This window comes from Anser cygnoides, chromosome 3 (assembly GCF_040182565.1).
Source record: "Anser cygnoides isolate HZ-2024a breed goose chromosome 3, Taihu_goose_T2T_genome, whole genome shotgun sequence".
Classification (NCBI taxonomy): Eukaryota; Metazoa; Chordata; class Aves; order Anseriformes; family Anatidae; genus Anser; species Anser cygnoides.
The window spans coordinates 31,051,837-31,067,280 of NC_089875.1; the positions used below are offsets into that span (position 1 = coordinate 31,051,837).

At 48.4% G+C, this 15,444-nt stretch overlaps 1 protein-coding gene across 3 annotated transcripts in view; it reads left to right on the forward strand.

Annotated features, from left to right (window-relative positions):
* The window catches only part of LOC106029771 (uncharacterized), a 68,024-nt gene that overhangs the window by 14,343 nt on the left and 38,237 nt on the right, over positions 1–15,444 (forward strand). For all 3 annotated transcript variants that reach the window (XM_013171058.3, XM_048079483.2, XM_048079485.2), the window contains exon 2: positions 15,235–15,310. In XM_013171058.3, coding sequence (XP_013026512.2) covers positions 15,235–15,310 — 76 coding nt within the window. The remainder of the gene's footprint in view (positions 1–15,234; positions 15,311–15,444) is intronic.

A 15,444-nucleotide genomic window follows, 5' to 3' on the forward strand; every position in this document is an offset into this window, starting at 1 on the left:
GCAACAGCACTGCAACCAGGCAAAGTCCTGGGAGACTGTCCTTGGGTAAATTGTCAACTCATTTTTGTAAACTTGGGAGATTTGACTGACCTTAGGTTGGCATCCAAACTTTGGGAACCTTTTCAGGATGAAATTTCTGCCCGCTCTAAAGATCTCATTTTGGTACTGTGTCCTGAATTGATCACGTGTGCCTGTGATGGGTCTTTCTAGTCTTCCCCCCCCTTGCAGAAGATGAGCGGTTGCCATTGCCTCAAGTAAGCGAGTCCAGGATGCTTTGAAGTGATAGTAATGGACTTTTCTCTTTTTTTCTTAATAATGGCTATGTGAGTGGGAGCCTTACATCTCAGCTTGTTGTTCTATCTCTTGCTTCCACGGTCTGGTGTTACTTGCTAGAGATTAGGCCAGATTTGGAAACCTCCAATTTCTGTCTGGCTTTTAGAAATCGAGTGCCAACAGCAGATCTGAATGTACAGGTTAGGGATTATCTTTGATAACAGGTGGCATCTGGGTCTCTTCCAGAGCAGGCTTTGTGGGACAGGAGAGAGGAGTGAGGAAAGGAGGCTGTGCCACGCGGTAGTGACATGCTGCAAATAAGGGCAGTGGGAGAGGCCTCAAGATCTGATTTTTTAACTGTTTTTCCAGTATTACAGCCTAGTATTTTTTTTTCTTTCATAGCTTTGGACTGGTAGCCCTTCTTGAAACATAAGTCAAATTGTTTGGGGCAGCTTTTAAAATGTGTATCCTGGGGTTGCAGTTTATGAGATGCAGTCCTGATACTGAGCCCTCAGAAGTGCTCTCCAGCCGACTCAGTGAGCTGTCTACAAACGAAACACCTTGTTCATCCCCACAACCTGGGGCAGGGGTTCTCAGACAGATGCATTTCTTCCAGATCCCTCATCGACTCTTGTGTCCCCGTGCAGTTGTGTAGTGGATCAAGTGTAGGTGTCTGTTTTGTAAGCTTTGCTTGCAAGCAAGCTCCTTGGGGCAGGGAGCATCTGGTTGGAACAAGTCTGCACATTGCCAGTCAAACTAAGCCCTTAATTAGTGGCCTTAGGTGTTATCAGAATGAAACAGTTGGATTGTGGTGTATAAAATCAACTGGCTGGAACATGCAGCTTAAGAGAGCTCAGTGCTTTAAGGGTGGCAATTCCATTCCAGCTTCGCCGTCAACACAAACAACTTCGGAGGCGATGCAACCGATGCTTTAATCCATAGAAGTTGCCAAATTACTCGTGTATCGGGCACATTCCTCTTTGGCCAGGGTTAGAACTGCTTAGGACGCGTTTGTCGTTTCCTTAATGTAGATCAGCGACATGAAGTCACACGTGAGGCTGTTCTGGTGACAGAAGTGCGTTCTCTGCTGTGTAATTCTAGCCCTACGCTTGCTTAACAGGGAAGCGCGAGGCACTAACAGAGCCACCGCGGCGGCTCTCTCCATGTACCCTCGCAGCCAGTACATGTGCGTGTGCAGCGATGGGGACCAGCGGTTCACGTCAGGTATTTCTGCTGGCGTCTGCATCTGGGGGCAGCTCTGAGACCCGGTCAGGCTGGCTGGCCCCGAGGAGCCCCTGGGAATTGTCCCGATCCTGTGTGAAAGGGGATCAGTCGGCCGTGCACAGTGAGCCTCGGGCTTGCAGACAGCGGCTTGTGAGTCACCGTCCCAGCAGTAGCTGGTTACTCTGCAGAGCAAGAGCGCTAAAACGCTTCAACTTTTTCTTCTCAGATCAGAAAGGAGCAAAGTAGCATCTTTATGTTGACGCACAGTGGGTAGACGCTCAAGGATTAGTTTAAGGGCTCATGCTTTGTATGAATGAGGGCAGATTAATTTCCTTCTTTCTTTGGGCTGGCTGCCTGTCACGTGCTCGGCCAGACACTGGTCTTCAGCCTGGCTGAAGACAGCTTGGCGCAGGGAAAACTTAGCTTCATCAGTCCCCCGTGGTGCGTGAAGCTGTTCTCTCCTTTGCAGGTTTTCAGCGTGTCCCGCTGAACAGGTTCGTTGCCGGAGGACTGTTTTACACCGAAGCTTTACTATTCCTCCTATTAACACCTGGTAACGGTGATAATTCAAAACTAAAATGATGTTAGTGAGTTAAAAATGCTGTGGTAGATACTTAGCTGTGGCAGAACAGAGCAGCAAATCCCAGCCACTCAGAAAGCTTAAGTTTCTGAGACCTCTGCCTGAGGCCTTGTAAAATAATAAGTCTGTAATTCTTTCTACTCACTTCTAAGTTCTGAATCTTCAAGGTTTGTTGTCTTTTCTGTGCAGTTGTCCAGCACTGATAATCTTCTGTAACTACTTAGTTCTAGAGAGTGGGGCTTCAGAAAAATCAGATCTTATAGATATGGCGTAAGGGGAAGTTCACTGGGATAGTTCAGTGAGACATTTGCTCAGCAGGCCTTGTTTACGACTTATTTGAGTCTAGCCTATATTTTCATATGCGATCCCCCCCACTGTCACAAAGAAATCTCATGATTTTTCCTCTTTTCCCCAATTCTTGGTTTTATTTGAATGAAAAATTGAATTCTGAAAATGTAATCTTGTGTGTTTAACTTTTGCTCTTCAGTGAAAACGGATTAATCCATTTCACTTCGCTGGACAGTGCAGTTCTACTTAATTTTCTGCTGTCGTGCATCGTCTTACAGCTCCTGAATTTGTGTTGCACTGTTTGGGATGTTAAAAGTTTTCTCAAGCAGAAATATGGCTCCCATTTGAAGTGAAAATAGGAAGCAGACCTAGGTAATCAGTTATTTTTTTTTATGGCTTTTGCAAAGCAGTGGGTTTATGGTTTTTTGTTTGGTTTTTAGGTACAGAGCTTACATCCACTTAGGACCTCTCTGTGCAGCGGTGGTTGGCCCTAGCGTGCCAGTCTGGCCAGCTTCTCCGGCTGTTCCTGGAGCATGTCTGGGGTCACAGAAGTGTTACTGGGATGCCTCAGTATGGGAACCAAGGGCTGCGTTCCCTTTTCAGCGGGAAATGCGCTCCCACCCACAGTGTAGGCAGCGCCAGCCCTTTCTACCCCCACGCATTTATCTGGAGCCCCCCGTTCAGTGGGATTCGGGTTGCTGGGTGACCCAACTCGTCCTAGCAACCAGCACCGCAGGTATGTGTGCGCTCGGGGCTGGTTTCTTCTGCAGTAACTCTTGTACGTGGCCGTGGGCAGAGCCCGCTTGTCCTCTCGGCACCGTTGGCCGGCGCAGCCGGCCAGCTAAGCTGTTTTTGAATAGGCACCAGCACCACCCACAAGTGCTCAGTGCGAACACCCAGCCGAGGATTTAGAGAAAAGTCAATTAGTCGTGACCTTTATCTGTGCAGAAAGCATTCCCCGTGAGGTATGGGCTCTGCTGTGACACAGCCTGCCTCCTCTGCGGCCCAGGCCGAGAGGTAAAGGACGGATGGCCCCATTTGACAGGGTGCCTCCGGGCATTTCTCTGCTCTCTTCTGTTCTTGCTTCCCAGACCCATAGTAACCTCCTTCCTGCTTTGAGGCAGTCTGGCAGAATAGGGCTGCTGCCCCACTGTCCCCTTGGCTTGTGTGGGTACAGCATGTGAGGAGCTCACATCGTAGCCTCTCTAGTCCGGCCTTGATAGCCTGATGGAGAGTGAAGTACTGTGGGCACTTGTTCCCGGTGGGCAGCCAGCCACCATCCAGGCTCGCCGTAGAAGTAGAGTCCTGCTGCAAAGCGCCTTCAGTTTGCCCAGGTGTGGGCTGTGGTGCTGGGAACAGAGATCAACGTCTGTTCTCCACTGGAATGCATCTTCCAAGGAGAGGTGTCCCTCAGGTTTGGTGGGCTGCAGGGTCGTGGCTTGTGTTCCTCAGCAAGCTGCCTTCATACAGGACTTAGATGACTGCGTTGGTTTGTCATGGTGCCCGGCAAACACCTGGGTAAAGCCCTTTGCAGGCTTTTCCTGGAATTGACTCCTAACCCTTGCTCTAACATCCAACATCAGCCCATATGTGAAAACCTGAGAGTTCAGAGCTAGAAACACCTCTGAGGAGAAGAGTAACCAGTGCACGAGCCTAGGAGCTGTAAGGAGGTTTTAATTAGTAATATCTCCCACTTCGGGCATGGATGAGGGTTGTTGCCTGACTGCAAGGCAGATGGTCCTTATCTGAATTTAGATTTATGAAAGGGCCTAAGATACCTGGATAAAGTACATCCAAGTACCCCAGCATTCATGCATATCCACAGTGAGAATAGACAGACCTTGGTTTCTGACATTTCTAGCGAACAAACTATATTGATTGGCCCTGGGTAGCTGATTAATCGGTTTGACTGGGCTACAAGCCTAGTTTTTGAGCCACTAGTTTCAAGGAGAGTGGAGAACTCAAGTTGCTAATGGCACAAAGACCCCTCCTCTCCTTTTGTTCAGAAATGGGTCTTACCCTACTTCTTCCTAATGGGGTCACACTGTTTCTCTAATGCAGGTGCTTTGAATTTGTTTGTTCTAAGGTGATGTTCTTACTTCTTGGCATCAGAGGTCACGATCTGCCATGTTCTGCACGGGTATGATGAGAAGAAAACTTCCTTTGATTGAACGGGGAATTTCCCGTGTGAGGAAAGCTGACCAGTGGTCAGCTAGCTGCTCCTCTTTGCTGAGAGGGTGTCTAGATATAAGCTGGGAAAAATATAAAATAATCTTCCCATGTCCTGTTACCCAGTTATTGCGCACAAAGCCAAATGGTTGTTCCAGACAGTTGTCTGCAGCCAGCCTGTTTGTGTGCGTTTTATTTATTTCATTCCAAAGAGTTGGTTATTCAGAAGAAATGAAGAAAGTTCTGTGGCCAAAGGGTAATTAACAGGAGAGACCAGTGGTATTTGGTGTAGAGCATATGAAGCGACATAATTTAGAGGCTTAAAAGTCAACTGCGTCTGTGTGTATGTACAGATATATATATTTTTTTTCCCATAGGAAATGCTTTACTCTGGCTCTGATGGATCACATAGTTCTTGCAAACCCTTCAGTAGTATTTTGCAGAGGGCTGCAGTGCGATGCAGCTGCTCTGTTCTTCACCTGAAATGGTGCTAGCTTAGCATGCAGTGCTTGGCCGCTGCATCAGTGGTTCTCTGTGGTGCGTGAAGTGAGCTGGTGCTGCAGAAACACTGTTGGGTTTTGTTCTGTGCACCCACTCGTGCTGTAATGCTGTACATAGGTGCATGCTCTGTATGGCCTGCTCCATACGTAGGGGACTTAAGAGCACCCATCCCATGTTAGACCTAGGATCTGTTTCCCCCAGTGTCCTATCTTCTCTTGCAGTGGCCCAAAGTGGGCACCTGGGGAGGACTGCAAGATCTGCAATATGCTTTGGTCTCAGGGACTTCTCAAGACAGAACTGCTCTGCCTTAATGTGCCAGTGGACTCCTTTTACCTGAACTTGTCCAGGCCCCACACCCCGCCCCATGAACCTATGTATAATCTTTGCATCCAATGCTGTGGCAAAACATGCAGAGGCAATCAGTTTCACACTAACTGTGTTGCTGAAGGATAACCTGTTGTTTGTTTTGAAGCTGCAGCTTATTACTGTAATTTTGTGCTTTCTGGCCCATACATTGAAAGAGAGGGTAAACAACGAAATGCTGTATTTGTGCCACTCATCTGTAGCCCATCCTTCCATGGGCTGGATGAAGAGACCACCACCTTTGGCTAGATCCTCCCAAGTGGGAACCTCTGGGAATCCCTTCGTGCCTATCAGGAATGGATCTGGTACACACAGAGTCAGGGAAAAATTTTGCATTGTCCTACGCCTTCCTTTAAAGACATCTGACCAGCTGGCGCTTGAGGGATGATCCTATGTTACTGGCTTGCTCTGTGGCGAAACGAAGCAAGCCAGGTATAAATCCATGGAGATGAAACAACTTGTGTCTGCGTGCGCTCAGAAGGGTTAACGTGGGATTTCTAGAGGCCGAGAAGCCTGAAACGTCTTGTGTGCTCCAAATGCGTTTTCCAGCCTGACTGTAAGGCATTGTTCCTTGTGTTTGCAAATCTGGCTAACGCAGTTCTGTATGGCTGAGCAGAGGTGAATGTCAAGCGAGGTCTCCCAACACAAGCAGCCTCCCCTCGGCTAGCGAAGTATCTCATGGCAATGGCAGTTTCCCTCTCCAGGTCTTGAGAGGAGAGAACGGAAAAACTGTTACCAGACGTGCTGTTTACGCCAGCTCCTGTCAGGCAGCACTTCCCTGGCTGAGGAGACCCACGCGATGCTGGGGAGGCTCTGCGAAGCGCCGGAGAAGCTGGCCTGTGCTAAGGCCCCTCGTCTCAGCGCCGCGGTGTCACAGCCGAGCTCGTCCCCTGGGATTGCCGTGTGAGCTGGGAGGAGTGCCTCTAGATCCCTGCGGGCTAAGCAGGAGCGGTTGGTGGTGTGAGCAGCCATCTGCTGTCCTCTCCTCCCCATACACGTGTGCTATAAGGTCACCTATGCTATAGGTGTCCCTCCAGGTCTTGGTGTCCCGTGTGCTGTCCTCCCCTCACATCCAAGAGAGTTGTCAGCCCATGATAAATAGTCTTGCTTTCGGTCCGTGTGTGGAGTGGAGGCGCAGCAGCAAATGGGCTGGAAATCGCAGATGGAGCTAAGTCACTGGGTCGTCCTGCAGGGTGGGTGAGGCCCCATGATGAAGGTGGAGCTGCAGTCTTTAATCCTTCAGGCTTCCCCTTGTCTTTCTGGCTGCTGTGCTTTATGGTGTCAACACTGCTGAATAGCACAGCTCCCGCGGGATGGGAGCCAGGGGAGTGCTAGGGCTTGGTGCTGGGAGCTGTCGGGAGCTGACCTCCCTGCTAAGGGGTCTCTGCAGCACAACTGTTCTGCAGGTTGCTGCCTCTTTCTGCCACGTGCTCCTGACACTTCGTTTTGATGTTGTTTTCTTTGCTAGTTCCCTTGTGCACTACACACGTGAAATGCAGTCTCCGTGCATGGTGTGAGAAAGGTAGCAGGTGGATCCTAGTCCTCCAGGAGAACCCTTGAAACTTGGATGTGATTGAGCCATAAATCTCATTGCTCGTGGCTTTGCTGATGAGACGGATTACCAGAAGTGGAGAGAAAAATAGAGTGTGGCACCATCACGTTGAGGTGCCTGCTGGCTGAGGCGGGGCTGTGCTGGGTGTTTGCACTGAGCACAGCCTGGCTGGTGGGAGGAGAGGAGGAGGCTTGCTGAGACCTCCCGGGAAGAAGTGGCACATCTGGAAGCTTCGCTTGTGGGTGGAAGTGGAGGAGTGTATGGCTTCTGGTACCGCAGTAAGGGATGTAAACCTTAACCAGCCTCTTAAGCTAGTAACGTAGGGGTAGCTGTAAAAAATTAATAACTGTTAAATGTGCAATAACTGTAAAAATATTGCTACCAGAAAGGATGGTGTGCTTCACTGCATGGAGCTGCAGCACTCCCCCGAATCCCACGCTGCAGAAGCAGTAAAGCACAGTGCTCTGGGAAGGTGGGGAGGAAGTTGGAGGATTAAAGGCTGTACTTCCACCTTTGCTGCCGGACCCCATCCACCTGTTGAGTGAGGACTGCAGCCACTTCATTCCATCTGTAATTCCCAGCATCGTCACCTGTTAAATCATGGCCCCAAATGGGGCTGCAGCTACGTTTACTCAAAGAGATTCTGTTTTTTATAGGGGCTTTGAAGGTAAATAAGCTGAATGAAGTTCTCTAACGTCTGGGGTGTTTTGGGTACTCTTTGTGTTCTGCCTAGGAGGCTTTTTAAAGTATTTTTCAGTTGCTAGCAGTCCTTTTTGTGTCCTCTCTCACCACACAGGTTTTGCTGGTGGGAGCAGCATGTGCGTATATCAGTGGTGTCTGTGTTGGTGGTCTCTGCTGGGTAGATCTGGGCTTGTTCTAGTCTTTTTGCATGTACTGACTTTTTGGAGGCTTATCTTGAGTGGAACTTAAAAGGGTTATCTTGGTTGTGCTGCTCTAACAGTATTCATGAAGAGCTTCTGGAAACGTGGACGTGGAGTTGCCAAGAGCTGATGGAAAAGGCTATTGCTGCGGTTCACCTGATCCGTGTGTGTAAGACCTGATCCCTATCTGTTGTAAACCAGCGGAGCTCAACTGGAGACATCGGCTGAATTCAGCTCCCTGTGATCAGAGAGCATCAGACGTGTGCTGCTCCTGGTGACTTACGGAGCCCACGTGTTCACGCACCGTGCGCTCTTTGGTGCTCCGTGCTGTGCTTCTCCGGGGCAGTGGTGAAGCACCGGGACTTGCTGTTGTTCTGTGAAAGCCCCTGAAGTTATTATCTTTAGTCATCCCCTGCAAAATGATCTCAGCTTAGTCCTGGGGAGCAGAGGCGGAGGTTTAGAAGTGGATGTCTGCAGATGCTGACAGCTGCACGAGAGCTGATGTGGGGCAGCTGAGGCAGTGCAGGGCCTGGCTGTGCCGTGTGGGTCTGCTGCGAGTTGTGCTTTGGTCAGCACAGCCACGGCACATGCCTTTGCGTGGAGTCCTCTGATGCACTCTGCTTGCAAATGAGAATCACAAAGCCCTGTCGTCGCTGTAGTTCTAGTCAGGGTTGGCCACCATTGTAACTTATTTCCAGGAGCTGTAGACGGTAGATAAACATGAATTCGCCATGCAAACAGTACCTTTGAGGCATGTGTACGAATTGGACTCCAGAAGGATGAGGGGAAGGAATTGAAACCAATGAGGAGCACCCATCTCCACACCTACCTGCTGCTGATGGCCTCACAGTTCTGTGTAAGCCCGGCATTTTCGTCCCCTAAGATCCAGGTAACCCCACCTCAGCCTGTTCTTCTGGAAATCAAGTTCAGTCATTGTATGAGAGAACAGAAGCTCAGTTTCCATGTTCTGTGGTTAATTATTCTCCCCACTTGCATCCTGAGAGTTACCAATCACTATGTCACCACACTTGCTGGTGTCTGTGTAAGGTAGGCATTCAGAATAAAAAGTCCTCTATTTGCAACCTGTGGTCTCTGGAGTGACTCTGCCTCCCTCCCCCAGATCTGGGAAACCACTGGAGGTTAAGCAGGCTCTAGGCAGGAGGTGATATCTGGCTGTGCTTGCAGCTTTCCTGCAAAAACAGGAATGGCTTTGCTGCCTTTGGTATGGGACAGGCCTGGAGAACATGGCGTTGAGGAGTGCTGTGTCCCACCAGCCTGCCGCCAGTTTCACTGACTCAGCCAGACAGCTGCTCTGTCAAGCAGGACGGCGCTCAAGGGTAGGGAACCCTGGGTTTGAATCCTAGCCATTTGCTAGGAAACGGCTAAAGAAGTTTGGAGGCAGAGCTATTATGAAAAATTAAAAAGGAAAATAATAGTAATAAAAAAAGATTGTTAGAAGGATTTTCCGAAGTAGGACTGTTATGGTTGGAAACCTAGCTGTTGAAGGACCCCAGCTGTAAAATCCACATGCAGTTAGGGCAGTCATATTTCACTTGTGGATGTTTGAAGGCTGAGCTGTGCTTTTCCTCTAATCTCTAACTCTACTGCTTTTCTTTAGGAGAGAGGAAGCATTACAGCTTGGTTTGCTGGCATTAAGTGGCCCTTGTAATGCTGAGTATCTCTAAAATAAAAATTAAAGGAGAGCTTGAAAGATAAAGAAAGTTAGATGTTAATTTGAACGTCTGTTTGACTCACTCCTTCCCTCTTCCTCATGTTGTTCCATGGCATGTAACTGCCTTCCAGCATCTCATAGTCTCGTTTTCCCACCCTCTAATTCAGAGTTTCTCCAGTGCTGTAATTGGAAGGATGGCACCTCCCTCAATTCAAGATCAGGCAGCGTCCCATGGCAACTGCTGCAATTGTTGACGTGGAAAAATAACAGTGGGGATATTTAGTAAAATGTTTTTAACTGAATTCAAGTAGGATGGCTGTGTCTCTGGCAGCTGCTCTGTAGGTAGTGTGGTAGGGAGAAGGTGAGTACTGAGTACTGGTTTCATTTCTTCAAGCTGAAGTCTGAAGAAGTGGAAACTGGTTCCCTGAGCAGAAATGCAAGTAGTCTTTGAGCTCATCATCCCTTTCTGCTTTTGTGCCAGGAACCAGTGACTGAGACCAGCTCAGCAAGGTCTCTTTCCAGGGCACGTGGATGGGGCTTGACTTTGCTGCAGAGCTTCCCTGGGGTGCTCCAGTGAATGAACCTGTGTAGCAAGCGGCCTCGTGTGCGGTAGCACAGGCAGCATCGGCCTCTCCCAGGAAAGCGGCCTCCCCCGAGGTAAACTCCCGGCCTCCTCCCAGAGAGGGGTTGGGAATGATGCCCTCCGGCCTGCATGCGTTTGTGGTTCATGCTGGAAGGAGGGGAACCCAGCTGCTGCTTTGGCTGGTGTAGGGAAAGCCCTTAGCTGTGGAAGAGCAGGATTTTTCCAGCTTGAAGGGAACGAGTTCTCTCAGTTCATTTCCCCCCTGCTCCTTTCCCATCACAAAATGGCTTGTGTCGAGGATGTGTTCAGGGGTTCAGCAGTTGCATCACTCCTGCAAAGTGTCAGAACAGACTGCGGTCAGCACAGGGGAGGAACTTCTCTGTCCTCCCCAGCAGCGTGGAAACATCCTTGCCCAAATATTTATCCCATCCGGACCCTTGCTCACAGAAATGGCTAGGAAAACCTGTCTGCACTCACTTCCACGTGCTCCAAGGTGTGCTGCCCTGCTCACGGATGCTTGTCTGCAGGCTTCCAGCCCTTCAGGCTGCAAGCAGTGAGCTGTACGTTTGTCTTGCCCGCTCTTTGTGCACACAGCCTCCTCCGTGCCGAGCCACCCTGCTGGTGTGGTTTAGGATGGTGCAGCCCGTAAGCGAGGCCTGGTGGGAAAGATTGGTTCCACCTTGGAAGTGAGAGTGCCTTTCCTTTTGTAAGCTCTTAGAAGTTCTTAATGGAATTACTTCTGATCATATGATAGCAAGTTAATTTCTCTTCCTTAAGCAAAGACCAAGAGGAACTGCAGTTTAACAGGATGTTTCTTTATTGTACAAATACAGCAGTATTTCAGCCCTTTAGACTCTAAGGGCGACAGGGCCTTTTAGGGCCTGGGCGATTCTGGCCGCAGCTAGTTATCATTACTCATCTGACAAGCAGCAATGTGGAGGAGACAAAGATTTTTCTGTCTCTAGCTGCTTCTTACGTCTGCTCGTTTGTCTTTTACGTTAAATCTCCCTCAAAGTTACAAGCTTAACACTCGTTTCTCCTTAAATGCCATCTGGCCATGCTACACAAGCCCGTCTTTGCGCACTGGAGGTTGGTGTGATACCAAGTGCACGGGGCAGTAACGTCAGTAAAGGACCTGGCCGTAAGGCTGAGATCCTCATCAGCAGGAGGCTGCTGTCTTTGAACTTCAGATCCGACACGTTTCCAGAAGAAAGACTGGAGGGCGGATGGCACCCACGTTTGTTTTTTTGGCTCATTTCGTGCCACGGCTTGTAAACACTCACATGTCCATGTGAATTGGAGATTTTCTTTTCTTCAGTTGTGCACATTGCAGTACAGAGCGTACTGGGTATGGTCGTGGGCAGCCTGCTCTTGCTGACCCAGCTTGATCGGGGCTGAATTAGAGGATTTCAGGAGGTCCCTTCCAATCTAAACAGTGCTGCAATTCGTATGCTGCGAACAAATCATGATCTAGTGGGATCTCTGACATGTGAAGATCAAGTTTTCTGTTATCGCAGTGTCACAGTTCTGTGTCGGTGAGGCAGACAAGGCTGTGCTGTCTCGGACAGAAGTACAGCTGTGGCTAACCCAAGATGGAGAGCTTTCCAGGCAAGCTGGAGGCCATAACATAGCACCCCTGTGTTTAGTGGAATACTTTTGAAGAGACAAAAGTTTCGCTGTCGAAACCTAGGAAGAATCAACAGAGAGAGCATTTATCTCGTACTTGTCAGAGCATCAGTCTTTGACTCTCTGTACCTTTTATAGTTTCTGCAATTTTCTGTTATTCGTACAAATGTCCAGTCCTTTTTTTGATCTTCCCTTAATCTTTGCCTGTGCGGCATGTGATGGCAAAGAGTTTTATGTGTACAACTTGAACTCTGAGATTCATGTTTGTCTGCTGTAAACAGAATGGTTCCCTGTTAGGGTTGGAACTTGGGAGCTAGGATCTCATATGTGAGAGCTTGTGGAGGTTGGAAGACTTCGTTTCCCAAAGCCAGGATGTAATTTGTGAAAAGATTTTCCTAATAAAAGGATAACTTAACAATGCTAAAATAGAAAACCTTGCTAAATGATGAATGTGGGGGGAGGATGATATTTCTGGTTGAACGATGTGAGGACCAAGCAGGAGGGTATTTGCATATGTGTAACCCACACAAAGTCAGAAATGAGAGGACTCTTTGAAAGGTAGTGCAGGTCATGGGACATCAGAGGAAATGTGACTTCTGAGCATTGTCATCTTTTTACTTCATTCATGCATAAGCTCCACAGTTGCTGGATTTTAGGGCTCTTTTGCAGTTAGCCTGTGCTGTATATAATGAAAATCAATGGGTATTCCAGAACAAGGGTATAATAAACCAGTAGGAATAAGGGAAGAAATGAAGTCTGAGTGTCATGAGACGTGCTATTGGTGTGATGTTCTTCTGCGGGAGAAGATGGGTACTAGGAAGAGTGGCTGAATAGATGTCTGTAATTGCATTGGTTCTGAAAAGCACTTGATATGTTGCTCATAAGCACCTGCTCCAGTAACCAACTGCGACTTGCTTTTTTCCATGGCTACCATCAAGAGGTTGATTAGCAAGGTTGTGGGAGCCCTTTTTTTTCTATGAAGCCTTTTGTATTGTCCTACCACTTTAATTTCTTTGCTATATACAGTGGGACCGAGTCCACAGACTTGGTTTCTTCTTGTTTGTAAGAGGGTTTCTCTTCCCAAGGCAACTCAGAGGGGTTTAGTTTTGGGCTGCCTGTGTGACTGGGGAGAACGTAGCAAAGACTAATTATCCATGATGAGATCAGGGCCAGCTAAATTGCACTTGTACAGGGAGGACTGAGTGTTTTGGAAGCCCAGGACCGGTGGAGACACGGACCTTCAAAACATCAATCATTAACTTAAATCTAGCTCCTATTGTAATCATCTCAAGCCAGCGACGTTGTGCAGTAGCTCTGACCTGTACATGCTAGGTGTCACTGCCTCTTTTTGGGAAGCAGTGCCACGCCGTGTGTCGACACTTACACAGTGCAAAAAACAGAGCTGGGAGGTTTCCCACGTAGAGACCTTAAACCTCCCTGAAAACCCTGCGGTGTCCAAATGCTTTTGTTGTTGTTTTTGCTTTGTTTTCACGTGGAAGCGAGCCACAAACTGAGGTCGGTACCTCTCAAGCTAGAATTGGAGCCCGAGCTTATGCACTGGAGATGAGGCCACTGTCCAGCAGCCATCACGATGGCACCTCAGTGTCAGCTGCCCCTGTGAGCTACCACGGCACAGACTGGGTATTATACCTGTTCTGGGGACAACTAGAGGCCTGTTAATTTGGCAGTGCTCCTCAGCACCAGCTACCTTTGCTAAATAACTCGGGAGTACATACAAGAAAATTGTAGTTGCGGTGGAAAAGCCACCCCCTGCGTTTACTTCAAGAATATTAGAAATGGGGGTAAATCTGGGCTACTTCACCCATTTGTGATTTGACAACTCAAAAAGTTGCTTAAAGACCAGTAAGGTGGGAAAATATTTTCTGACTTCTTAAAGGGCAATGTAAATATGGAAGGGTGTAAGGTATGTCTTAAAAAAAAAAGTGGTAACAGACTTCTTTGGGGGTTTTTTAAAAAAAAAAAACAAACCTGGAGGATGGTGACAAAGTAGGTGGGTTGACTTCATGGTGTCAAATTTAGCATCAGTCAGTGTTTCTCTGCTGTTCCTGCTATTTCTCTGCATCAGCTGTACATGACTTTCAGTCACAGGCACCTAGTTAAGCGTAGTTGCTCTTTTGGGTGTCTGGGGGGCTGAAATGCTCCAAGGACGTTTCCCTAGGAACAGTGGTGGAGAGGAAACGGGTCCTTGTCAGGGTAATGGTTGCTTGCTGCCTCACCTTCTATAAAAGCCAAGCACGGCACATCAAACACTTTTAAAATGGAAAAACAGCATGTAATCTTTTAAAACCTATTGCCACTGGATACTGCTGTGGGCAAATAACTTGCAAGACTCTGACAAAGCTAAGAATGATGGGGATGTTTGTTGTTATTCCGGATAAAAAGGCGTAAGGGATAATAAAGCTCATCTTTGCAGTGATCATGTTGTTCCAAAACTGTCTCTTGTAAATGTTTTTTCTGAAGTATTGCATTTTCCTTTGACTCACTTGGTTTTGGCACTGCCAGAGCCACATAGTGAGCTGCGTAGCTCAGAGGTTTGGTCTGGTGTAATAACTTCCAGGTATGCTGCATGCAGCAGAACAAAAGTCACTTTAGGAACAAGGTAGGTAGGGTTTCCTCTATGTAGAGCTGTCTCTTGCCGAGTTTCTGATCCAATGTGCAAAAACTTCAGCTCTCTCAGCCCTTCTCAAGAGGTAGCTACTGAGTTCAGTTACAGTTAGGAAGTGTTTAGATTAAGCGGTATTTGGGTATGCAGTAAGTGGCGTGCTCACGTCCATTGGCTGACCCAATGCAAATGTTTCTGAAAGTCCCTGACAGACAAAATCCACGAGGTGCCATTTCTCTTGGAGCAAATATTTAAGGGTGTTCGGTGGAGCTGTAAGAAGTGGTAGTGGCAGGGAGAGCATAATGTTGTTCACGCTTTTATTTCTATTACGTTCTTCAGTCGTGCTGTAGGAAAGCAAGATGTCTGTTCTTTGGTGGCTTACGTGTGCGGCTTCAAGGGGGAAATGTGGGTGCATACATAAGATGGCAAGAGATGCAATAAGATGGCAAGATGCCGCATCCACATGGGTGCCTTGCATGATGATAGTGCTGTTGAGAGGATGTCTTTTTTTTCTGTTTTTCTTCAGAGGTGGGTTTTGGAGATTCAGTTGTCCCCGTGATGTGGATGTGGTAGGCCGTGGTGGTTATAAGCTGGGTATCTGGGGAGCTGCGAGCAGGGTACGTTCGTTGTGCCTGGGGGGAAAGAGTTGGTGGTGCAGCAAGGTGGAAATAGCGGTAGGCTGCGTGTTTTGTGTTGCTGCAAGTAAGAGGATGTGATGGGAGTTTGAGGTCGGGAGATGAGGATGTGCATGTGGGGAGGTGCTGTGGCTGGGTGCGTGCGGTTAGATGGGGGGGATGCCTGCAGGATATGAGTGGGGCAGGAGGGGGAAGTGGATCGGGCAGCAGCAGGGCAATGATCAGTGTTCATGATGAAGCCTTTTCTTTCTCCTTGCCCCCTAGATCTCCTACCCCCCAAGTGATGAGGACAGCGACGACTCTGAGGGAGAGAACCAGGAACTTGTTCAGATCGACAGAGGTAAAGGGACAAGACAGGAGGGTCCTGGGATGCTACCTACAGCTGAAGTGCATTTTGCTTTTCACTTGGGTTCTTGCAAGTGCCTCCTTCACAGTCCCCACTGCACCCCCAAACAGATACATTGAGTCAGGCAC